Below are 26,840 nucleotides of genomic sequence, written 5' to 3'. Positions count from 1 at the left end.
AGAGACGAAGGGCAACAAAACATTTTCGATTAATATTTTACAAACTTTACAAACACCAAGCTAATAATCTTCTCGACCAAAGTACTGTGCAGTGTTGATGCCTCACTCTTGGTATAATTTTGGTATAACTGCCTTTGCTTTGAACTTTGCAGTGTGATGTGAAATAAATGTCATTAGAATAGCAGACGTAAACTGGTCACCAGGAAGGAAGGAAAAAGCCGGTTTGGTCAGAGGCTGGGAAGGCTTTACTTCCAGAGACCAGTGCTGTGCTGGAAGAGCAGACGTAGAGAATCGGCCTTCACATCTTCAATGCTGAGGTATTATTGTAGGCAGTGACCAAATGTACGAGCTGCAAATTATCTCAAATGGCTGTTAAAGTGCGTATCTGTGCGGCGCCCCAACATCCTGCCAGTGGAGAATGTGATTCAAAGCCAAGGTCTCCTTCTCGATGTTACTCACTCCTCCTAATACTGTTGAATAGCATTTCACTAACAGCTGAGGCTGTTCACAGTGATTTCCAGGACCAATTTATGCTAACTTTCATTGCTGCACGTAAACAACTAGCCAAAAGTGTACTGTCATTATTTTTGTACTGATTTTATCAGGAACGAGACCAGATTCTCAAACTACCGGCAACCTGTGTGGGCCTGCGACGTGGGACACCTAGTTGAACTTAATGGTCTCCTTCGTCTGATGTGAATATTTGGTTTGAGGATTGACAAATATTAAAGAAACAAGGTTTAGAAATTAGTACGCATTGCACCTTATTTATCAGGAGTTAGAGGGGTGTAAAGCATCGCAACTTCGCAGTGAGATGGCTAGCACCCAATCTGTACATTTGTTGGACCCACTGCAAACTTTAGGGGCTCTTCTCGAGCACCTAAAACGAGCGTTAGCTGCTTTAAATATGTAAATTAGGGGCTTCATGCATGAAGGACTCCATCGAGAAAATAGTTCACTCAGGATTCTTCAGAGAAGTGTCAACTTCAGAAATGCTAAAAAATTGTTTTATTCACTTTTGAGGAGAAAATCGACAGAGTGTAAAACAGGCTGCCAATTTGCTATCGCCCATTTTTGAACTTCTGCCCAAGACAAATTTATACCACTCGTTCCTGTCAAGGTTATTGTTGCGGAACAGCCTGAGAATTGCGAAAGTTCAGAAAAAGCTGAAAGTGGAAAATTCCCCAAGCTCGCATAGTTGGTTCATATTGAGTTATTTGGTGCTGAAATTCTTGTTTAGTTGCTTCACGTAATTTTGCAGTGGACTGTTGGTTTTAAAAACAGGAAAATTCTACATATTAGCAAATGTCAGGATAGAAATTGTATCTGATAGTGAGTTTGGAAAACTGCGAGTACAAAGTCCACAAAATACCGAGACCCAGGAACTTGGGCCTCGTTGTCGTGCACTTAACCAGAAGCGGTGGGGATGAGGAATGTGAAAGTACATCATCAACTTCATATTCATAGAACAGCCCGAGTTTGCAGCCAGCAGCAAATGAACAGTGCTTGCCATTCATTCCACTTACAGCTGCACACAGACATTCATCGGTGTTCAATGCCACCAGAGAAGTATTAAGCACAGAACATCAGACCAATTGGTACTATTTGAAACTCAATCTTACTTATTTTTCGGCCATAGAATCTAAGATGGAAAAGAAGCTGTTACTCATAGATGTCGACTGTGGGGTGGATGATGCCCAAGCCATGATGATGGCTCTTGCAGCTCCTAATGTGCAGATCCTGGGTGTAACATGTACTCATGGAAACACAGAAATTGAAAATGTGTGCAAAAATGTGCTTCGAGTGTTAAAAGTTTGCCAGAGGACAGAGGTAGGTGGTGGAAATTATGGGTAAAGGTACAGTGTGCTTTGAAAGATAGCCTATTTACGGTGACTAGAATCCCTTTATTAACGTGTTTTTTTTCAATTAATGTTTTGATCATATATAGGAGATGCAGATCTAGGACAAAAAAGCTTTGGTATATATGTAAGAATCATAATTGTTTTGTAAAACGTATAAACAGGAGTAGGCCATTTAGCCCTATGAGCCTGTTCCACCATTCAGTGAGTTTTTATTATTTGTTTCATAGGATGTGGGCATAGCTGGCGAGGCCAGCATTTTGTGCGCATCTCTAATTGCCCTTGAGAAGGTGCTGGTGAGCTGCCTTCTTGAACCGCTGTAGTCTATCTGCAGTTCCAAGATTTTGATCCAGTGACAGTGAAGGAACGACGATATAGTTCCAGCTCAGGATGGTGTGTTACTTGGAGGGGAACTTGCAGATGGTGATCTTCCCTTGCGTCTGCAGCCCTTGTCCTTCTAGGTGGAAGAGGTCGTGGGTTTGGAAGGTGCTGTCAAAGGAGGTGTGGTGAGTTGCTGCAGTGCATCTTGTAGATGGTACACACTGCTGCCACTGTGCATCAGTAGCGGGCGGAGTGAATTTTTAAAGATGGTAGATGGGGTGATAGTCAAGCGGGCTGCTTTGTCCTGGATGATGTCAAGCTTCCTGAGTTGTTAGAGCCACATTCATCTAGGCAAGTGGAGAGTATTCCATCACACTCCTGACTTGTGCCTTTTCGATGGTGGACAGGCTTTGAGGAGTCAGGAGGTGGGTTACTTAACAGAGAATTCCCAGCCTCTGACTTGCTCTTGTAGCCACGTATTTATGTGGCTGGTCCAGTTCAGTTTCTGGTCAGTGGTACCCCCAGGATGTTGATAATGAGGGATTCAGCAATGGTAATGCCGGTGGATGTCAAGGGAGATGGTTAGATTTCTTCTTGTTTGAGATGGTCATTGCCTGGCACTTGTGTAGCATGAATGTTACTTGCCACTTATCAGCCCAAGCCTGAATGTTGTCTAGGTCTTGCTGGATATGGATATGGACTGCTTCAGTATCTGAGGAATTACGAATGGTACTGAACATTGTACAATCATCAGCGAACATCCCCACTTCTGACTTTATGATGGAGGGAAGGTTATTGATAAGCAGGTGAAGATGGTTAGGTGTAAGACACTACCCTGAGAAACTCCTGCAGCAATGTCTTGGTACAACCACAACCATCTTCCTTTATGCTAGGTATGACTCCAACTGATGGAGAGTTTCCCCCCAATTCCCATTGACTTCAATTTGGGTAGGGCTCCTTCATGCCATACTCAGTCAAATGCTGTCTTGATATCCAGGGCAATCCCTCTCACCTCACCTCTTGAGTTCAGCTCTTTTGTCTATGTTTGGACCAAGGCTGCAATGAGATCATTACTGATCTGCGACCTAACTTCTGTCAATCTCAAAATTATTTACAATTGATACTTTATCAATTGCCATTTGTGGAAACGCATTCCAAACTTCTACCAGCTTTTGTGTGTAGGAGCGTTTCCTAATTTCACTTGTGAAAGGCCTGGCTCTGATTTTTAAATTATGCCCCTTCACCTAGACTCCATAGCCAATGTCAATATGCTCTCTTTATTTGCCTTTATATGTTCTGCTTAATATCTTGAAAACTTCAATCAAATGACCCTCAACCTTCTAAATTCCAGGAAATACAACCTTAGTTTATTTATTTTTTTATTTAGAGATACAGCACTGAAACAGGCCCTTCGGCCCACCGAGTCTGTGCCGACATCAACCACCCATTTATACTAATCCTACACTAATTTCATATTCCTACCACATCCCCACCTGTCCCTATATTTCCCTACCACCTACCTATACTAGGGGCAATTGCTAATGGCCAATTTACCTATCAACCTGCAAGTCTTTGGCATGTGGGAGGAAACTGGAGCACCCGGAGGAAACCCACAGTTTGTGTAATCCTTGGAGCCCAGGTATCATTGTGATAAATCTACGCTGTATTCCTTCCAAGGCCCGTATATCCTTCCTGAGGTGTGGTATCCAGAACTGCTGCCAGTACTCCAAGTGTGGGCCAATCTGGGCTTTGTACAGCTAAGCATGACTTCTACCCCGATGTATTCTAGTCTTCTAGATATAAACTCCAGCATTCCAATCGCCTTTTTGATTATTATCTGTATCTGCTTATGAAATTTTAATGATCTACCTACCTGGACCCCCAAGTCTCTTTAGATCTCTGCTTTCCCCATTTAGAAAGTACCCTGTTCTATCCTTTTTAAGTTCAAAATGTATGACCTCACATTTACCTACTTTGAAATCCATTTGCCACAGTTTTGCATATTCACTTAATCTATCAATATCTCTTTGTAATTTTATGCTTTCATATATACAGCTTACAATGCTGCCTATCTTTATGTCATCAGCATATTTGGATATGTGGCTTTCTATTCAATCATCTAAATAGTTAATAAATATGGTGAATTCTTGAGGCCGCAACACAGATCCTTGTGGGACACTACTGGTCATATTCTGTCAATTTAGAGTACCAGCGTTTTATCCCAACTCTCTGTCTCCTGCCATTCAGCCAATTTCCTAAACAGGTCAGTAATTTGCCTTCAAATACATGGGTGTCAACTTTAGCTAACAGACACTTATGAGGGACTTTATCAAATGCCTTCTGGAAGTACATATAAATAACATCCATAGATATCCCCTGTCCACTACTTTAGTCACCTCTTCAAAAAATTCAATCATGTTCGTCAGGCATGACCTACCCCTTAGAAATCCACACTGAATCTCTCTGGTCAGCTGAAATTTTTCATGGTGTTCAGTCACCCTATCCTTAATTATAGACTCTAGAAATTTCCCGACAACACACATTCGGCTAACTGGTCTATAATTCCCTGGTTTTCCTCTCTCACCTTTCTTAAATAGTGGAGTGACATGTTCAATTTTCCAATCTAAAGGATCGGTTCCCAAATCAAGAGAACTTTGGAAGATTATATTATGCATCTGCAATGTTTGGACTTATGTCCTTTAAAAACCCTGGAATGAAAACCATCTGGTCCTGGGAGTTGTCACCCTTTAGTGCCTTTATTTTCTTTATTACTGTTACTTTGCTTATGTTAATTTTGGTGAGTCCCTGATTCAATATTAGTTTCCTTGGGACTTCTGACATGCTGACTTCTGCCTCCGTAAAGGAAATGTAATTATCCGACATGTCCATCATTTGCTGATTTTCATTGACAATATCACCGTTATCAGTTGTCAAGGAGTCCATATTGCTCCTAACCACCCACTTTTTCTAATATAATTGTAATTTTTTTGTGTTAATTTTGATATCCCTTGCAAGTTTCCTTTTGTACTCCCTTTTTGTAACTTTTAGTATTTTGTCACCCTTTGCTGTTCTTTGTATCTTCCCCATTTGCCAGGATCTGTGCTATTTTTTGCTTGCTTTTTTTCCCTTTTAGTTTTATGTTGCCTCTTACCTCTTTAGTTGTCCATGGCTGTCTTTTTTGGCAAGTAGAACAGTTGATGTTTGTAGATTAGTGCATGGTGTTCAAAAAATAATTTAGTGTGATATAGAACCAGTTTATACCCCGAAGGGGCAAGAGTTCTACTTGCCAAAAAAGAACTGGTTAAAAAAGTGGTTGAGGGGAAGGAGACAGAGACTAGGGATAATTGGTAGGTACTCTAATTAGCAGGATGTGATTAGTGGTGACCCCAAGGATCTGTGTTGGAGTCTCAAATATTCGGTATTGTAAGTAGTGTAGATGGAAGAATAAAATTACAGTGCATACAGGAGAGCTTTTTGAGCCAGCACGTAGAAAGTCCTACAAGAGAAGGGGCGGTACTGGACTTGATCCTAGGGAATGAAGCTGGACAAGTGGTGGAAGTGTCAGTGGGGGAGCATTTTGGGGATAGTGACCATAACTCTGTAGGACTTAAGGTAGTTATGGAAAAAGACAAAGATGGAAATAAAGGTACTGAATTGGGGGAAGGCTGATTTCAATATGATAAAACAGGATCTGGCCAAAGTAGACTGGGAACAGCTACTTGTAGGAAAGTCTACATCAAACCAGTGGGAGTCATTCAAAAAGGAAATAGTGAGAGTTCGGGGCCAACATGTTCTCGTAAAAGTGAAGGGTAGGTCAACAAGTCCAGGGAACCCTGGATGTTAAGGTATATAGAGGATTGGATCAGGAAAAAAAATGAAGCTTATGCCAGATTCAGGGGGCTGAAAATAACAGAGGCCCTAGAGGAGTGTAGAAAGTGTAGGGGGTACTTAAAAAAGTAATTAGGAGCGCGAACAGGCGTCATGAGAAAACATTGGCGGGCAAGATAAAAGAAAATCCAAGGCATTTTATAAGTATATGAACGGCAAGAGGATAACCAGGGAAAGAGTATGGCCCATTATTGACCAAAGTGGCAATCTGTGTGTGGAGCTGGAGGACATAGGTGAACTTTTAAATGATTACTTTTCGTCTGTGTTCACTATGGAAGAGGATGATGTAGCTGTAGAGATCAGGGAGGGGGATTGTGATATACTCAAACAAATTAGCATTGAAAGGGAGGAGATATTAGCGGTTTTAGTGGGCTTAAAAGTGAATAAATCCCCAGGCCCAGATGAGATGTATCCCAGCCTGTTATGTGAGGCAAGGGAGGAGATAGCAGGGGCTCTGACACAAATTTTCAAATCCTCTCTGGCCACAGGAGAGGTGTCAGAGGACTGGAGGATCGTGAATGTGGTACCAATATTCAAGAAGGGTAGCAGGGATAAACCAGGTAATTACAGGCTGGTGAGTCTAACATCAGTGGTAGGGAATCTGTTGGAAAAAATTCTGAGGGACACGATTAATCTCCACTTGGAGAGGCAGGGATTAATCAAGGACAGTCCGCATGGCTTTGTCGGGGAGATCATGTCTAACAAACTTGATTGAATTTTTCGAGGAGGTGACTGGATCTGTAGATGAGGGTAAAGCAGTTGATGTAGTCCACATGGTCTTCAGTAAGGCTTTTGATAAGGTCCAGCAAGGGAGATTGGTTAAGAAAGTAAGAGCCCATGGGATCCAGGGCAATTTGACAAATTGGATCCAAAATCGGCTTAGTGGCAAGAGGCAGAGGGTGATGTTTGAGAGTTGTATTTGCGATTGGAAGCCTGTGACCTGTGGTGTACCACAGGGATCGGTGCTGGGACCCTTGCTGTTTGTAGTGTATGTTAATGATTTAGAAATGAATATAGGAGGTTTGATCAGTAAGTTCGCAGATGACATGAAAATTGGTGGTGTTGCAAATAATGAGGAGGAAAGCTTTAGATTACAGGACAATATAGATGGGCTGGTAAGATGGGCAGGGCAGTGGCAAATGGAATTTAATTCTGAGAAGCGTGAGGTGATGCATTTTGGGAGTACTAACAAGGCAAGGTAATATACAATGGGTGGTAGGACCCTAGGAAACACAGAGGGTCGGAGGGACCTTGGTGTACTTGTCCATAGATCACTGAAGGCAGCAGCACAGGTGGTTAGGAAGGCATATGGGATACTTGCCTTTATTAGCTGAGGCATAGAATATAAGAGCAGGGAGGTTATGGTGGAGCTGTATAAAATGCTAGTTAGGCCACAGCTGGAGTACTGTGTATAGTTCTGGTCACCACACTATAGGAAGGATGTGCTTGCACTGGAGAGGGTGCAGAGGAAATTCACCAGGATGTTGCCTGGGCCGGAGCATTTCAGTTATGCAGAGAGACTGGATAGGCTAGGGTGTTTTCCTTAGAGCAGAGAAGGCTGAGGGGAGACCTGATAGAGGCATACAAAATTATGAGGGAAGAAATTTTTTCTCTTAGCGGAGGTGTCAATAACCGGAGGCATAGATTTAAGGTAAGGAGCAAGAGGTTCAAAGGGGATTTCTAGAAAATATTTTTCACTAAGAGGGCGGTTGGAATCTGGAACACACTGCCTGAAGGGATGGTAGAGGCAGGAACCCTCACAACATTTAAGAAGTATTTGGGCCAAGTGCTACAAAATGGGATTCGAATAGATAGGTGCTTGATGGCCGGCACAGACACGATGGCCAAACGGCCTGCTTCTGTGCTGTGTAACACTTTGGCTCTAACATTAAGAAGTATTTAAATGAGCACTTGAAACGCCATAGCATACAAGGCTATGGGCCAAATGCTGGAAAATGAGATTAGAATAGTTAGGCTTGATGGCCGGTGCGGACACGGGCCAAAGGGTCTGTTTCTGTGCTGTATAACTCTGACTGTATGAGATATTGATAGATTAAGTGAATGGGCAAAACTCTGGTAAATGGATTTCAGGGGAGGTGGTGGCATAGTAGTATTGTCACTGAACTAGTAATCCAGAGACCCAGGGTATTGCTCTGGGGACATGGGTTTAAATCCCACCACAGCAAAGGTGGAATATGAATTCAATTAATAAATCTGGAATTAAAAAGCTAGTCTAATGATGGCCATGAAACCATTGTCGATTGTTGTAAAAACCCATCTGGTTCACTAATGTCCTTTAGGGAAGGAAATCCGCTGTCCTTACCTGGTCTGGCCTACATGTGACTCCAGACCCACAGCAATGTGGTTAACTCTTACATGCCCTCTGAAATGGCCTAGCAAACCACTCAGTTGTACCTAACCGCTACGAAGTCAATAAAAAGGCATGAAACTGGACGGACCACCCGGCATCGACCTAGGCACCAGAACGGACAACGGCAAACCCAGCCCTGTCGACCCTGCAAAGTCCTCCTTACTAACATCTGGGGGCTTGTGCCAAAGTTGGGAGAGCTATCCCACAGACGAGTCGAGCAACAGCCTGACAGAGTCATACTCACGGAATCATACCTGACAGACAATTTCCCAGACACTCCCATCACTGTCCCCATGTATGTCCTATCCCACTGGCAGGACAGACCCACCAGAGGTGGTGGCACAGTGGTATACAGTAGGGAGGGAGTTGCCCTGGGAGTCCTCAACATCGACTCTGGACCCCATGAAGTCTCATGGCATCAGATCAAACATGGACAAGGAAACCTCGTGCTGATTGTCACCTACTGCCCTCCCTCAGCTGATGAGTCAGTACTCCTCCATGCTGAACAGCACTTGGAGGAAGCACTGAGGGTGGCGAGGGCACAGAATGTACTCTGGGTGGGGGGACTTCAATGTCCATCACCAAGAGTGGCTCGGTAGCACCACTACTGACCGAGCTGGCCGAGTCCTAAAGGACATATCTGCTAGACTACGTATGTGGCAGGTGGTGAGGGAACCAACAAGAGGGGAAAACATACTTGACCTCATCCTCACCAATCTGCCTGCCGCAGATGCATCTGTCCATGACAGTATTGATAGGAGTGACTACTGCACAGTCCTTGTGGAGACGAAATCCTGCCTTCACATTGAGGGTACCCTCCTTCGTGTTGTGTGGCACTACCACCGTGCTAAATGGAATAGAGTTTGAACAGATCTAGCAATGCAAAACTGGGCATCCATGAGGTGCTGTGGGCCATCAGCAGCAGCTGAATTGTACTCAACCACAATCTGTAACCTCATGGCCCGGCATATCCCCCACTCTACCATTACCATCAAGCCAGGAGACCAACCCTGGTTCAATGAAGAGTGCAGGAGGGCATGCCAGGAGCAGTACCAGGCATACCTCAAAATGAGGTGTCAACCTGGTGAAGCTACAACACAGGACTATCTGTGTGCCAAACTGCGTAAGCAGCATGCAATAGACAGAGCTAAGGGATCCCAGAACCAACGGATCAGATCTAAGCTCTGCAGTCCTGCCACATCCAGCCATGAATGGTGGTGGACAATTAAACAACTAACTGGAGGAGGTAGCTCCACAAATATCCCCATCCTCAATGATGGGGGAGCCCAGCACATCAGTGCGAAAGATAAGGCAGAAGCATTTGCAACAATCTTCATGCGGAAGTGCTGAGTTGATGATCCATCTCGGTCTCCTCCTGAAGTCCCCAGCATCACAGATGCCAGACTTCAGCCAATTCGATTCACTCCGCTTGATATCAAGAAACGACTGAAGGCACTGGAAATGCTATGGGCCCTGACAGTATTCCGGCGATAGTACTGAAGACCTGTGCTCCAGAACATGCTGCGCCCCTAGCCAAGCTGTTCCAGTACAGCTACAACACTGGCATCTACCCTGCAATGTGGAAAATTGCCCAGTTATGTGCTGTACACAAAAAGCAGGATAAATCCAACCTGGCAAATTACCGCCCCATCAGCCTACTCTCAATCATCAGTAAAGTGATGGAAGGTGTCATCAACAGTGCCATGAAGCGGCACTTGCTTAGCAATAACGTGCTCAGTGACGCTCAGTTTGGGTTCCGCCAAGGCCACTCACAGCTCCTGACCTCATTACAGCCTTGGTTCAAACATGGACAAAAGAGCTGAACTCAAGAGGTGAGGTGAGAGTGACTGCCCTTGATATCAAGGCAGCATTTGACCGAGTATGGCATCAAGGAGGCCTCGCAAAACTGAGGTCAATGGAAATCAGGGGGAAAACCCTCCACTGGCTGGAGTCTTACCTAGCGCAAAAGAAGATGGTTGTTGGAGGTCAATCATCTGAGCTCCAGGACATCACTGCGGGAGTTCCTCAGGGTAGTGTCCTAGGCCCAACCATTTTCAGCTGCTTCATCAATGACCTTCCTTCAATCATAAGGTCAGAAATGGGGATGTTTGCTGATGATTGCACAATGTTCACCACCATTCGTGACTCCTCAGATACTGAAGCAGTCCGTGTAGAAATGCAGCAAGACCTGGACAATATCCAGGCTTGGGCTGATAAGTGTCAAGTAACATTCATACCACCCAAGTGCCAGGCAATGACCATCTCCAACAAGAGAGAATCTAACCATCTCCCCTTGACATTCAATGGCATTACCATCACTGAATCCCCCACTATCAGCATCCTAGGGGCTACCATTGACCAGAAACTGAACTGGAGTAGCCATATAAATACTGTGGCTACAAGAGCACGTCAGATGCTAGGAATCCTGAGGCTCACCTCCTGACTCCCCAAAGCCTGTCCACCATCTACAAGGCACAAGTCAGGAGTGTGATGGAATACTCTCCACTTGCCTTGATGGCTGCAGCTCCAACAACACTCAAGAAGCTTGACACCACCCAGGGCAAAGCAGCTGGCTTGTTTGGCACCCCATCTACAAACATTCACTCCTTCCACCATCGACGCACAGTGGCAGCAGCGTGTACCATCTAGAAGATACACTGCAACAATGCACCAAGGCTCCTCAGACAGTAACTTCCAAATCCACGACCTCTACCAATTAGAAGGACAACGGCAGCAAATGCATTGGAACACCACCACCTGCAAGTTCCTCTCCAAGTCACACACCATCCTGACTTGAAACTATATCGCCGATCCTTCACTGTCGCTGGGTCAAAATCCTGGAACTCCCTTCCTAACAGCACTGTGGGTGTACCTACCCCAAATGGACTGCAGCGGTGAAAGAAGGCAGCTCACCACCACCTTCTCAAGGGCAATTAGGGATGGGCAATAAATGCTGGCTTGGCCAGCGACGCCCAAATCCCATGAATGAATAAAAGAAATGTAGGCAAATGTAAGGTCATCCACTTTGAACTTAAAAAGGGTACTTTCTAAATGATGGAAAGCTAGAAACAACACAGGTCCAAATTCACTTGTAGAGTCCAGCTACATTGATCATTAAAATTTCATGAACAGGTACTGACAATTAAAAAGGCTAATGGACTTTATATTTAGAAGACTAGAATACAAGTGGGTAGAAGGGGGTACAGTGGCCTTGGTGGGAGTGCAGATTTACTAGAATGATACCTGGACTCCACAGGTTTAGCTACAAGGAGAGATTGAACAAACTAGGGTTGTATTCCCTGGAATTTAGAAAGTTAAGATGTGATTTGATCAAAGTTTTCAAGATATTAAGGGGAACAGATAGAGTACATCGGGAGAAACTATTTTTGTTAGATGGAGAGTCTAGGACTAGGGGCATAGTCAAAACATTAGAGCCAAACCTTTCTGGAGTGAAATTAGGAAACATTTCTTCACGCAAAGGGTGGTAGAAGTTTGGAACCTCTTCCGCAAACGGCAACTGATGCTAGATCAATTGCAAATTTTAAAACTGAGATTTTGGTAATCAAAGCTATTAATGAATATAGGTATATGCAGTTAGGTCATAGATTCGCATGATTTCATTGATTGGCGGAACAGGTTTGAGGGGCTAAATGGCCTACTCCTGTTCCTATGTTCCTTTTTCTCCTTCCTGGTTTAATTGCTTTACATCTTCTCGTTTTCCCTTGACTTGTATTGCCTAAACACAATTTCTGACTGATACTTTACTTCCTTCCCTTTTGTTTGTTTTTGAACCATTATTAATGCCACCTTTTCCCCCAGTTACTCGTTTAAAGTCCTTGTGACCATCCTTTTTATCCTTGAATTTCACACATTATATCTGCTATTTTAACTTTAAGTACTTTCAAGACATCAAGTTTATTTCTAATTTTTGACTACCCTTGCGATTTATCCTTTTAAAAAGTCCCTGGTTCAGCTTAAGCAGCATTATAATATTTTCTTTTTAAATGTGTACATGTTTTGTCTGATCAGATGTGTAGAATTAAAGCTGTCAGTACAAAGGAGGAAGAATTGCTCTGCTTGCCAAGTGTAACAATGTAAATGCATGCAGAGAAAAATGGCGCCAAAATTTCTGGTCCTAGGAAGGTAGAACTAGGTTGGATATCATGAGGTGTTGGGGGTGGGTGAATAGGGGAGGAGAAGTGGGGGCGGGGTGGGGGGGGTGGTGTCAGAATTTAAAGTATCACCAGGTTCCAATGGTCAAAAGTTCTGATGGGTGAGACGGAGATTCTTGTGCTCATCCCCTCCCACCCTGACCTCACTAAAAGATGCAGAATTGATGGGATGATCCCAATTAAAAATCTCAAGAGATCCACTTTCCTGTGGCCAATGTAAAAATGCCTGCATAGTGCGGAATTTGGGGTCTAATATAAGTTTACCACTACCAGTCAGTCACTGAATGATTTCTTTTAGGAAACACCAGGAGAACGGAGTTTTTTTATGGCCCTCTTCCCTCTTCCCACCTGAAATATCAGCAAGGCGCCTGGCAGGGCACACACCTAGGCAGTGCGATAGAGGTTATGGTCATTCAGCACTTCTATGTGACCTTGTAGCTGGGATTTGGGTTGAGGTCAGCACTGGGCCAGCTTAGTGGCCAGAAATTGAGCCCTGTGGCAGAGGAGAGCCTTGATGAATTCCAGAGCCCATGTGTTTACACAATTTCATGACATGTAGCAACAACTGTAGTTCATCCGCCATAGGATTGTTAAAAGATTTTTTATCTTTATAATTGCAGATACCTGTGTACCAAGGTGCAGGTACCTCTCTCCTTGGAGCTCAGCTAAATGCTGATCATTACCATGGAAAGGATGGGCTGGGTGATGTTCCAGACCCTAATGCTCCAGGGTTGGAATACCTGCAAGCTGAACATGCAGTGAATGCCATGATAAGGATAGCCACTGAACATCCTGGTCAGGTGAGATGTATGAGTTTCAGGAAACAAAATTCTAGTGGTCAGTAGAACATAGGAACAGGAGTCGGCCATTCAGCCCCACAAGCCTGTTCGGCCATTCAGTTAGATCATGACTGATATGTATCTTAACACCATTGAACTACCTTGCTTCCATAACCCTTAATACCCTTACCTAACAAAAATCTATCCATCTCAGTTTTGAAATTTTTAGTTGACCCAGTCTCAATAGCTTTTTAGGGGATGAACTTCCAGATTTCCACTACAGCTTTTGTGAAGAAGTGCTTTCTGACATCACTACTGAACGGCCTAGCTCTAATTTTAATATTATCCCCTTCTGGAGGAACTAGTTTCAATTTACCTGAACTTTATAATGGATACTGATACTAACATACTGACAGAACAAATATCTCCCACAGCCAGCTGGGAGGACTGAATAGTCCACGTTGCCTTTCACATCTAGCTATTCAAGGATTGGCTGCCAACATTGTCTATACTTTGTATGGACATGACTGGTGATGTCAGATTTTGCACAAGGTTGCATCTAGTGAGGATAGCTCAAGCTTGTTTAATAAGAACAAGCATGTTTGAACATCAGGCTGGAATTTGAACTATTGATGAAACAAATCCGGATATAAAGCTAATTAACATGTAAAATAGAGAAAAAATGAAAATAATATGGTATATTTTACAGTTGTTCAAGCCTACTGTAACTTTAACATCTCTCAGACACTGATAAGCACTTGTTTGTTATCCTACAGGTCTCTCTTGTGGCTATTGGTCCCCTGACCAATGTTGCAATGGCATTTAAAATGGATCCCACCTTTCCATCGAAATTAAGACATTTGTACATCATGGGAGGAAACATGGAAAGTATGTCATATACCTTGTTTGCATCATTCTCTTCAACTGTGGTGGTTGGGGGGGATGGAGGATAGTGGTCTTTGTACCTGAACCTGATCCAGTCCTCACCTGATAGACATTACATGTACTTTCGTTCATCATGGGGTGAGGGATTTGTTCTTCCCCTGTCCTAGGCAAAGTGCCTGACTGGCTGACGTGAGCTGACAGGAGAAAGCAGGGAAAAAGCTGATAGCTTCCTGGACTTTATGGCGCAGCAGCCAGCCATGTGTCTATTTACCCAATGTGTCATTAGGGAAACTGAAAATAATATTCTATAGATTAGAAATTTAGGACATTTATCCCATTGTATGCAACTAATTCCATATTGCTGTTGCATACAATTTTCCTAACGCTGTGATTATTTTACAATAATTCATATTCAGCTTTTTTTCCCACCAAAGCTAACCATCTAATGGCTCTGAAGCTTCTTTCAGCTACACTATCACGCTGACCAGACAGCATTTCCTGTGTTAGTAAACTAAATCTGAAATAACCATATTAAATGCATATAGCAGATATTGCAAATTTGTTCTGCCATACCTTCGGGTTCAGTGGCATCAGTCATTCTCATAAGCAGTCTGAACTCCTTACTTTTGTGGGAGTTGACTCACTCAGCCCTAAATCTGCTTGTACAATGGCATGGTCCAAGTCTAGCAATAGTACCCCTTTGCGTCTTGAACAATATATTCATGTCTCTCACATCTACTTTTTCAATATCCAAAGGTTTCAAACAAATCAATATGCCACTTCATTTCATTTCATAGTCATTTGTTTTAGTCGATTCAACTGGTATTCATATAAGAACATAAATAATGAAAACATTACATCTCTCTACATTATTGAGTTGTCATAGAGTCGTACAGCATAGAAACAGGCCCTTCGGCCCACCGCGTCCATGCCAACCATAATGCCTATCTATACTAATCTCACCTGCCTGCATTAAGTCCATATCCCTCTATGCCTTGCTCATTCAAGTACCTGTCCAGATGCCTCTTAAATGTCGCTACTATTCCTGCCTCCACCACCTCCTCAGGCAGCTCATTCCAGATACCCACTATTCTTTGTGTGAAAAATTTACCCCTTTGCTTCCCTTTAAACCTCCTCCCTCTCACCGTAAATCTATGCCCTCTAGTTTTTGTCACCCCTACCATGGGAAACAGACTCTGGCTATCTACCTATCTATGCCTCTCATAATTTTATATACCTCTATCATGTCCCCTATCAGCTTCCTTCGCTCCAGGGAAAACAGACCCAGCCTATCCAATCTCTCTTTATAACTCAAGCCCTCCAAACCAGGCAACATCCTTGTGAATCTTTTCTGCACCCTCTCTAGCTTAATCATATCTTTCCTGTAGTGCGGTGACCAGAACTGCACACAGTACTCCAAAAGCGGCCGAACCAACGTTATGTACTACTGTAACATGACGTCCCAACTCTTGTACTCAATGCCTCGGCTGATGAGGGCAAGCATGCCATACGCTTTCTTCACCACTCTGTCAACCTGTGTTGCCACTTTCAGGGAACTATGTACTTGCACCCCAAGGTCTCTCTGCTCAACAGCACTCCCCAGGGCCCTGCCATTCACTGTATATGTCCTCCCCTGGTTTAACTTCCCAAAATGCATCACTTCACACTTGTCTGCGTTAAATTCCATTTGCCACTCCCTTGCCCACTTTCCCAGTTGATCTATATCCTGTTGTAACCTTAGACAACCTTCTTCACTGTCCACTATACCACCAATTTTGGTGTCATCTACAAACTTACTAATCATGCCCCTTACATTCACATCCAAGTCATTAATATATATGACAAACAACAGAGGGCCCAGCACCGATCCCTGCGGCACACCACTGGTCACTGGCCTCCAATCTGAAAAACAACCCTCCACTACCACCCTCTACCTCCTATCACCAAGCCAATTTTGTATCCAATTTGCTAGCTCACCCTGGATCCCATATGTTCGAACCTTCTGGACCAGCCTACCATGCGGGACCTTGTCAAAGACCTTGCTAATGTCCATGTAGACAACGTCCATCGCCCTGCCCTCATCAATCCTCTTGGTCACCACCTCGAAAAACTCAATCAAATTCGTGAGACACGATTTCCCACGCACAAAGCCATGCTGACTATCCCTAATCAGACCATGTCTTTCCAGATGCATATAAATCCTGTCTCTCAGAATCCCTTCCAATAACTTTCCCACCACTGATGTAAGGCTCACTGGCCTGTAGTTCCCTGGCTTATCCCTGCTGCCCTCCTTAAATAAAGGCACAACATTAGCTATCCTCCAGTCTTCCGGTACCTCACCCGTGGCTAACGATGATACAAAAATCTCTGCCAGGGCCCCAGCAATCTCCTCCCTTGCTTCCCATAGCATCCTAGGATACACCTGGTCAAGCCCTGGGGATTTATCCACCCTAATGCGCTTCAAAACCTCCAACACCTCCTCCTTTGTAATGTTGATATGCTCCAGGATATCGGTGTTCCCTCCCTTGAACTCACTAGCTTCCATGACCTTCTCCATGGTAAATATGGACAAGAAATATTCATTTAAGATAGAATCACAGACCTCGCCCATTTCCCGTGGCTCCACACATAGATTGCCACACTGATTCTTAAGGAGACCTACTCTCTCCCGAGCTACCCTTTTACTCTTAATATTGAATCTTCAGGATACTCCTTTATCTTATCTGCCAGGGAAATCTCATGGCCCCTTTTTGCCCTCCTGATTTCCTTCTAAAGTGTAGTCCTACATCCTCTATACTTCTTGAGGGACTAGCTTGATCCCAGCTGCCTATATCTGACATATGCCTCCTTCTTTGTCCTGACCAGACCCTCAATATCCCTCGTCAACCAAGGTTCCCTAAACTTGCCAACCTTGCCCTTCCATCTAACAGGAACATGCCGGCCCTGAACTCTTCCTATCTCACTTTTAAAAGCCTCCCACTTGCCAGACGTCCCTTTACCTGTAAACAGCCTCTCCCATTCAACTTTTGAGAGTTCCTGTCTGATGCCATTGAAATTAGCCTTCCCCCAATTTAGGACTTTAACCTGAGGACCAGTCCTATCCTTATCCATAACTATCTTGAAGCTAATAGAGTTATTGTCACTGGTCCCAAAGTGCTCCCCCACTGACACATCAACCATCTGTCCATCCTCATTTCCGAAGAGGAGGTCGAGTGTAGCCCCTTCTCTAGTCGGGCCATCCACGTACTGCTTCAGAAAACTATCTTGGGCACACTTAACAAATTCTTCCCCATCTGATCCCTTAGCACGAAGGCAGTCCCAGTCAATATTAAGGAAGTTAAAATCACCTACTATTACAACCCTATAATTCCTACACCTACCTGTGATTTCCCTACATATATATGCTCCTCCACTTCCCTCTGACTATTGGGGGGCCTATAGTATGATCCCATCAAAGTGATCACTCCTTTCTTATTTCTAAGTTCTACCCATATGGCCTCGCTGGACATTCCCCCCCAGGATATCCTCTCTAAGTACTGCTGTGATGTCCTCCCTAATCAATAGTGCAACTCCCCCTCCTCTCTTACCTCCACCTCTGTCACGCCGGAAGGATCGGTACCCTGGAACATTGAGCTGCCAGTCCTGCCCATCCCTCAACCACATTTCCGTAATAGCTATAATATCCCATGTACCGATCCATGCTCTGAGTTCATCTGCCTTACCTGTAAGGCTTTTTGCATTAAAGTAAATGCAGGTTAGCCTACCAGACCTTCCACGCTCCCTGTCCTGCCCCTGCCCGGCCTGCCTACTGGACTTTCTTCCTTTAACCTGTACATTTGCCTCAACTATCTCATCTGAGAGACTACTACTTTGGGTCCCACCCCCCTGCAAGACTAGTTTAAACCCTCCCAAGTAGTAGTAGCAAACCTCCCCGCAAGGATATTGGTCCCCCTCCAGTTTAGATGCAACCCGTCCTTCTTTTACGGGTCACCTCTGCACCAAAAGGGATCCCAATGATCCAAGTAGCTGAAGCCCTCCCGCCTACACCAGCTCTTCAGCCACGCATTCATTTGCCTAATCCTCCTATTCCTACCCTCACTAGCACGTGGCACAGGGAGTAATCCTGAGATTACAACCCTTGAGGTCCTGCTTTTTAACCTTCTGCCTAACTCCCTATATTCACTTTGCAGGGCCTCATCTCTCTTCCGTCTATGTCATTAGTACCAATATGGACCAGGACCTCTGGCTGCTCACCCTCCCCTTTCAGAATGTCCTGCAGCCGCTCCGAGACATCCTTGACCCTAGCACCAGGGAGGCAACATACTATCCTGGAGTCTCATTTGTGGCCACAGAAACGCCTATCTGCACCCCTTACAATAGAATCCCCTATCACTATAGCTCTTCCAACCCTTTCCTCCCCTGCTGCACAACAGAGCCCTCCATGGTGCCACGAACTTGGCTGCTGTTGCTGCTTTCCCCTAGGAAGTCATCTACCCAACAGTATCCAAAGCGGTATGTCTGTTTGAGAGGGGGATAGCCACAGGGGACTCCTGCACTACCTGCCTGCCCCTACTACTTCATCTGGTGGTCACCCATCTCTTTTCTGCCTGTGCGGCCATTACCCGCGGTGTGACCACCTCCCAAACGTGCTATCCACGACATCCTCAGCATCGCTGATGCTCCACAGTGAATCCACCCGCAGCTCCAGCTCTGTAATGCGGGTAGCCAGTAGCTGCAGCTGGATACACTTCCTGCACACATGGTCACCAGGGACACTGGAAGCGTCACTAGAATGAGCATTCTTGGTTGGTTCAGATGTTGGTTCTGAATCCTAATCTATGTAGCTCAGCTCCGTTGATCTGTGAATTGAAACCCTTGAAAGCTAAGTTGAACTCAGCAGTCATACTTTTAAACAAATATTGCACCAAAGACTTCCCATGGTAACATTTTCAGAATTACTGAAAGGTGACAATGGGTATCTTTATGTGTTTGTTTGCTTAAAGTATACACATATTTACATTGTTAGGTAGTTGATAATTCCATCCATATAAATTCATATTTTCACCAGACTGTTAAATGTGCTTGGATTAAGAAGCCTTGAAATTTGTGATGAAATTAATTTAATTTGAAGGTTTTATCTTTTTCAGAATTCTGTCCTTTAACCAAGGGCAGGACCTCTTAATGCAGCAGCAATGAATATGAGTGATCACTAGAATAATTATTCTTGCCCTGTTGAGCTGTGAATTGAAACCCTTGAAAGTTTAGTTTAGTTTTAGTTTAGAGATACAGCACTGAAACAGGCCCTTCGGCCCACCGAGTCTGTGCCGACCATCAACCACCCATTTATACTAACCCTACACTAATCCCATATTCCTACCACATCCCCACCTGTCCCTATATATTTCCCTACCACCTACCTATACTAGGTAGTAGGGGCAATTTATAATGGCCAATTAACCTATCAACCTGCAAGTCTTTGGCATGTGGGAGGAAACCGGAGCACCCGGAGGAAACCCACGCAAACACAGGGAGAACTTGCAAACTCCGCACAGGCAGTACCCAGAATCGAACCCGGGTCCCTGGAGCTGTGAGGCTGCGGTGCTAACCACTGCGCCATTGTGCCACCAAAGTTAGGTTGAACACAGCAGTATTATTTTTCACAAATATTGCACCAAGGTTTCCCATGGAAACATATTCAGAATTTCTGAAAATGGGTATCATTATATGTTTGATTGCTTAAAATACACACATGGTTTAGAATGTTGGACAGTTGTCAATTCCATCCAATAAAAATATTTTCACCACTGCTAAAGGTGACTAGATTAAGATTTTAAAGTTGTGATGGAATGAATTTTATCTTTTTCAGGCAGGGGGAATGTGACAATGTGTTCTGAGTTTAACTTTGCAGCAGATCCAGAAGCAGCTTATATTGCCCTGAATCGTTTTGCATGCCCCATCTATATCGCAACTTGGGAATATTGTCTTCGTCATGCACTGCCTTGGGTAAGCTGTTGAAAAAACATCTTAACAAATATAAAATTGAGACCAGTGATACATGTACACATCTTTTGATTTAGAAAATGAGAACTTGATCCTGAACATAAGGTGAATGTCAGGTGAAAGTAGGATTGTGCTCTGCTGTGGATGCTTAAAAATATATTGTTTTCTCTGCTGGGTTTTATTTACCTGCCTTCTATAAAGAGGAAAAGCAAAGTAAAGCCGCCACGCGGTAAATGCAAGTAACTGCAGAAGGCTGATACTGGGATCTTGGGGGTGAATTGCTATGGCCTGAATTTTATTAGCATGCTGCACTCTACGGCGGTGCACTTTCAACTTGGCGGCCTTCCGGCATGGAAGTGCCACGAGGAGCCCCATGATATTACGTGTGGAGGCTCATTTAAACGGAGGGGGCAGAGTGGTTGCCCCCGATGACATAGAGGGAGCGGCTGCTGTGTTCCCGGCAACAACGTCCGGCGCCAACACGCAGGTGTGGACACCATTTTTAAAGGGCTGCAAGTTCTTAGGAGAAATTTTAATTTTTAAAGTGATATTGCAAATCATTATTCATTAAAACTTAAATAAATAATGGAGGCCCTTTCCCCACCCCCCCCCATGTTTTTTTACAGGACGTTAGCAGAAAATTAAACTTTATTACCGACCCACACATCCCCCCCCACCCCCACCAACCTCTTAACATTTGCCTTTCAACCCTTTCCCACCATCCCCACATCCAATAAAAATTGTTTTCCCTGCTCCCCCACCCCTCCTAAACCTGAGCACATAATTTTTTCACTTTGCCTCCTTGGGTGCGATTCTCCTGCCACCTTCTCTGCTTTTGCCAAACCATCCATCTCCCGCTTCTTTTTTAATCCTTAAAACTCACCTATTCACCCCTCCCAATATCTCTTTCTTTAGCCCAGCATTCATTTTCTTCCTCATGCATCTGTAACTGTCTTGGGACTTTTCTTTCTACAATCAAGGCACTGTATATCACAAGTTGTTTTTGATAGCTTGAGGTTAGAATCATTGGACATTGCAAAGAAGGAGGCTATTTGGCCCATCGTACCTGTGCTAGCTCTTTGAAAGATCTATCTGACTACTGAATCTGCTTCCACCACCTTTTCAGGTAGTGCATTCCAGATCACAACAACCCAATGAGTAAAAAATATTTCCTGATGTTGGCTCTGATTCTTTTGCCAATCATCTTAAATCTGTGTCTTCTGTTTACGGACCCTTTTGCCACTGCAAACAGTTTCTCCTTATTTACTTTATTTACTTATTTCTCCTTATTACAAACTATTTGTGATTTTGAACATCTCTATCGAATCTCTTAATCCTTTCTGTTGTCAGGAGAACAACCCCAGCTTCTCCAGTCTCTTCAACATAACTGAAGTCCCTCATCACTGGTGCCATTCCACTAAATGTATTCAATATCCTCCCCAAGGCCTTGACATCCTTCCTAAAGTGTGGTGCCCAGAATTGATCACAGTATTCCAGCTGAGGCCTAACAAGTACTTTATAATGTTTTAGCATAACTTTCTTGATTTTGTACTCTCTTTTCAACCGTCTTCTCAACTTGTCCTGCCGCCTTCAAAGATTTGTGTGCACACCTCACCCCCGCCCCCCCCCACCCCCCCATGTTTCTGTTTTTGCACCCCATTTAAAATTGTACCATTTAATTCACAGTACCTCTCCTCATTCTTAGGACTAAAATCATCACTTCACCCTTCACTATGTTGAATTTCATCTGCCATGTGTCTGCATATTTTTCTAGTCTGTCTATGCCCTCCTGTGTTCTTTTACTACCTTCCTCGTCATTTACTACATTTTTGAGTTTCATATCTGCAAACTTTGGAAATATTCCCTGTATCCTCATGTCCAGATCATTAATATATATCAATAGTCCTAATACCGACACTGGGAACATTTCTGTATACGTCCCTGCAGTCTGAGAAACAGCCGTTCACCACTACTCTCTGCTTTCTGTTCCTTAGCCAAATTTATATCTATGCTGTTTCTGTCCCTTTAATCCCGTGGCTTTAATGTTGCTAACAAGTCTAATATATGGCACTTTGTTATATGCCTTTGAAAGTGCATAAATACTGATGCTATCAGAGCAGGTCAGAGGCTGGGAAGTCTGTGGTGAGTAACCCACCTCCCGACTCTCCAAAGCCTGTCCAACATCTACAAGGCACAAATCAGGAGTGTGATGGAATACTCTCCACTTGCCTGGATAAGTGCGGCTCCAGCAACACTCAAGAATCACGACACCATCCAGGACAAAGTAGCCCGCTCGATGGGCACCCATCCACCACCTCAGTATTCACTCCCTCCATCACAGATGCACAGTGACAACAGTGTGTACCATCGACAAGATGCACTGCAGCAACTCGCCAAGTCTCCTTCAACAGTACCTTCCAAATCTGTGACCTCTACTACCTGGAAGGACGAGGGCAGAACACTACGACCTGCAAATTGCCCTCCAAGCCACACACCATCCGGACTTGGAACGATATCGCCACTCCTTCACTATCGCTGGGTCAAAATCCTGGAACTCCCTTCCTAACAACACTGTGGGTGTACCTACACCACATGGACTGCAGCATTTCAAAAAGGTGGCTCACCGCCACCTTTTGAGGGCAATTAGAAATCGGTAACAAATGCTGGCCTTGCCAGTGACGCCCACATCCCAAGAAAAAATGTTAAAAAATCAATCACACTACCCTTATCAACCTTGTTACTTCATCAAAGAGCTTGACCAAGTTAGTCAAGCACGATTTGCCTTGAACAAAAACACACTGACTTTCATTTATTAGCTCATACTTTTCCAAATGTCAGTATTTTTCTCTCAGTTTATTGTCTGTAAAAGCTTCCCTACCACTGAAACCCAGCTGACTGGCCTATAGTTACTGGGTTTATCCCTCTCCCTTTTTTTAAACAGAAGTATAACATTTGCAATCCTCCAGTCCAGTGGCACCCCACCCATATCCAAGGAGGATTGGAAGATTTTTGGCCAGAGCATCCACAATTTCCACCCTTACTTTCCTCGGTAACCAGGGATGCATTCCATCCAGACTGGATGACTGAGGACTGCCAAACATTTAAGTACATCCTCTTTATCTGTTTTTATCTTGCCCAATATCACTCCTTTTGGCTCCTTCTTTACTGCTACATTGGCAGCATCCTCTTCTCCTGTGAAGACAGATACAAAGTACTCCTTTAGTACATCAGCCATGCCCTTTATGGTCCCAGCCTTCCATTGAGTACCCTTTTACTATTTATGTGTTTATAAAATACTTTTGTGTTCCCTTTTATGTTAGCCGCTAATCTGTTCTCAGACTCTCTTTTCCCGTTTTATTCCTTTTTCTATATCTTCTGTGTACTTACTGTATTCAGCTTGGTTCCCTGTCAGTTGTCATAAGCCTTCCTTGTCTGTCTCATTTTAACATCTATATCATCAGTAATCCAGAGGGCAAAGCTTTGGATGACCTTCCTTTCCCCCTCTTAGGAATGTGTCTACTCGAACCATATCCTTGTTGAAGGCCTTCCATTGTTCAATTAATGTTTTGCCTACCAATATTTGATACCAATCCACCTGGACCAGATCTCATTTCAACTCAGGTTGAGGACCAGACGTGTTTGGACGGATTTTGAGGGAGAAAGCAGATGTGTTCTAAAATGTGCCACCTAACATACAAATTTTTTATCTACATAAATCTGATTGCTGGATGTGATGGGCTTGTACACTCGAAAAGTAGATGGTGGGGAAAATGAAGAAAGGAGTGCAGACATTAAAGAAGTTGTACATAAGTTTGTGAGCCATCTTTCCTTCATCCTGCATATTAAGAATTTTAAATCCCAAGCTTGGTGTCACCAAGCTGCAATTTCCTGATATACTTCATGTTTTTTCTTTTGAGTCTTTGTAGTGTAAGCACTTTGGGCCTTCATGTTGGTTCCTCAATAATTGATAAAAGGATCTTATAGTATTTTCATAACCTACAGGAACATTATGAAATACTGACTTAATTGAATCAAATATTAATTGTTTTGTGCTCCCGTTTGTTTGCTGGATCTTCAGTACGTTCCCTAAGAAAAAGCACAGCTACTATAGAAACACCAATATTTTCATATGAGCAGTACTTTGCACTTGCTGATATTAAATCTCAACTGCCATTATTCTGCCACTTACATATTTGTCCAACTCATTTTGTAATTTCTGAGGTGCCTCCTCTGAATCCACAACTTCTCCTAATTTGAAACTACCTACAAATTTGGCCAATTTGAATTCACTGATCTTGCTATCGAGATAGCCCATTCTACAATTTTAAGATTATGCTGTCGATGCTACTCCTTTTCCATTTCAGGTTTGCCGAGCAGGTACTGAATCTGCCTCCCTTCTTAGAATCATAGAATGATACAGCACAGAAGGAGGCTGTTTGGCCCATCATGCCTTTATCTGCTCTTTGGTAGAGCTATCCAATTAATCCCATTCCTTTGTTCTTTTGCCGTAGCAGATGTGATCTAAAATGTGCCACCTAACATACAAATTTTTTATCTACATAAATCTGATTGTTTACCCTTCAAGTATTTATCCAAGTAGTACACAGGCAGTTTAAATCATTTCACAAATGTAGAGGACCAGTAATTCATGGCTGATATTAATTAATTATGAGGTTGTTACTGAGTGAAATAAACCCAATAATTGCCAGTATAATACTGTGGGTCTGTATTTTATACATCATTACAGTGTTTTTGCTTTTTCATAAATGCTGTAAATGTAAAGCCAGTACATTTACAATCCACCCAGAAACCACAAGCAAAGATGTCAACATATGGATTTTAACCTTGACAATTTATTTTTTGGTTTTGATTTGAATAGAATGAATATAAGATGACTTGAAAGTTGCTCAAAGTTGATGACCTTTTTTGTCCATGACAGGAGTTTTTTAAGGAGTGGGTAAACCAAGGCACTGAGAAAGCTTCCTTAATGAAGAAGATAACTGCACACAGTGAAAAATTTGCCAAAGACAGGCAAGGCAATAGAGAGCTTTATTTTGGACCCGGCTTTGTGTCCTGCGATTCTTTTGCAATGGCGGCTGCTATTGATGAAAGTATTGTTACTGAATATATACGATGTGGAGTAAGCGTGGAGTTACAAGGATCAGTGACCAGAGGCATGATGATCGTGGATACAGTTAACCTACTGCAAAAACAAAATAAAGCTTTTATTATGACAAAATGTGATATTGAGAAGTTTAAGCAGCTCATGATGTCTGCTCTGAAATAGCAGGTGTGATAGCAAAAAGAAAGTTGAATACCAGCATCAGTGGATCGGGCTGGGCCTCCCGGCGTCTGTCTTTGTGGTGGGCCTCTGCCAGATCATCATCCGCCCCCTCCCCACCCCGCCACGGAGCCCAACGTTGGGGGCTCGGTAAAATCCAGCCCATTATCACATTGCTGTGTATGGATGTTTGCTGTGACTACACTTCAAAAGTTCTTCATTGGCTGTAAAACACTTTGAGATATCCAGTGGCTGTGAAAAGTGCTATATAAATGCAAGTCTTTTTTCTTTCAAAGTAAGAACTCTACTAGTCAGAGATTCAACAGGGCCAGCAAGGCAAATATTTGGCTGCAGAAATCTCAAGGATGCATTAAACTGAAGTAGGATTAATAGAACACGGCAAGAAATGCAACTGGGCAGGAATGTAGATTTGAGTGGGGTTCCATTTCTTCCTTTGAGTTTGAGTAGAATCTGTGCATTTTAAACCAATATTGAGAATTGTACCTGAGCAATGTTGTATTTGACTTAAATGTTAACCTTAACTGTTGAATATTTGGCTCAATGTTGACACTTGGGTAAGGGCTTTGATAGGAAGATCTAGTTCTCCAAAATGGTCAACATGTATTTATAAATTTATATTTATGCGTCTTATTTTGATGTTCCTTGCTGAAAGGTTTATTGTTTGTTGCCTCATGTTTGCAATTCCCCATCTCAATAAATTACTGAGCTCTTTTGCGCTCACCTAGTCTACTACGGTATTTGTACCTCATTGTCTTAGTTTTTCTTTTCGCTTTTGTTTGCTCTTTCATATTTTATTTCAATTGTATTTAGTACAATCCTCTTAAAGTTCTTAATTTCACTTTTTCTCTTTGAATGCTTTCTTCCACTAACTGGGCTGTGGTAAAGCAATGAAGGAGAAAGACTCTTTTGAGTGCTGCACTTTGGCTTTCAGTTTTATTTATTGAACTCTCTTGTATGATATTAAGATAAGGAGATAAGAGAAAACATTAAACTAAAATAAAAAGCATGCTAAAAGACAAATAAAGCACAGATGCTGGAAACTGGGAAATATAGAACAGCAAAGGGTGACAAAACAGGTAGTACAAGCGGATAAAAGGCAGTATGGAATGAAACTTGCAAGGGATATCAAAATCAACACAAAAAATTGTGGACTCCCGTGCCCACTTTCCCCTTATTCTTTTCTCTGTCCCTTGTGCCAGAAGTTATCTGGGTAACATTTGTACAGTCATTCAACGGCATTGTCCAGTTGTAATCCTTGTTTTC

General features: G+C 43.3%; 1 protein-coding gene across 1 annotated transcript; it reads left to right on the top strand.

The window, feature by feature from the left end:
- Positions 1-62: 62 nt before the first annotated feature.
- On the top strand, positions 63-26,309 carry LOC137371189 (nucleoside hydrolase-like). The gene is made up of 6 exons (XM_068033301.1): positions 63-317; positions 1,640-1,830; positions 13,232-13,411; positions 14,167-14,278; positions 20,142-20,278; positions 25,215-26,309. Exons 2-6 carry the CDS (start codon positions 1,648-1,650, stop codon positions 25,560-25,562), a joined length of 960 nt encoding a protein of 319 aa, XP_067889402.1. The 5' UTR covers positions 63-317; positions 1,640-1,647; the 3' UTR covers positions 25,563-26,309.
- The last annotated feature ends 531 nt before the right edge of the window (positions 26,310-26,840 follow it).

The sequence above is a fragment of the Heterodontus francisci genome, chromosome 6 (genome assembly GCF_036365525.1).
Source record: "Heterodontus francisci isolate sHetFra1 chromosome 6, sHetFra1.hap1, whole genome shotgun sequence".
Taxonomy (NCBI): Eukaryota; Metazoa; Chordata; class Chondrichthyes; order Heterodontiformes; family Heterodontidae; genus Heterodontus; species Heterodontus francisci.
This window is presented reverse-complemented; position numbering and strand designations above follow the sequence as displayed.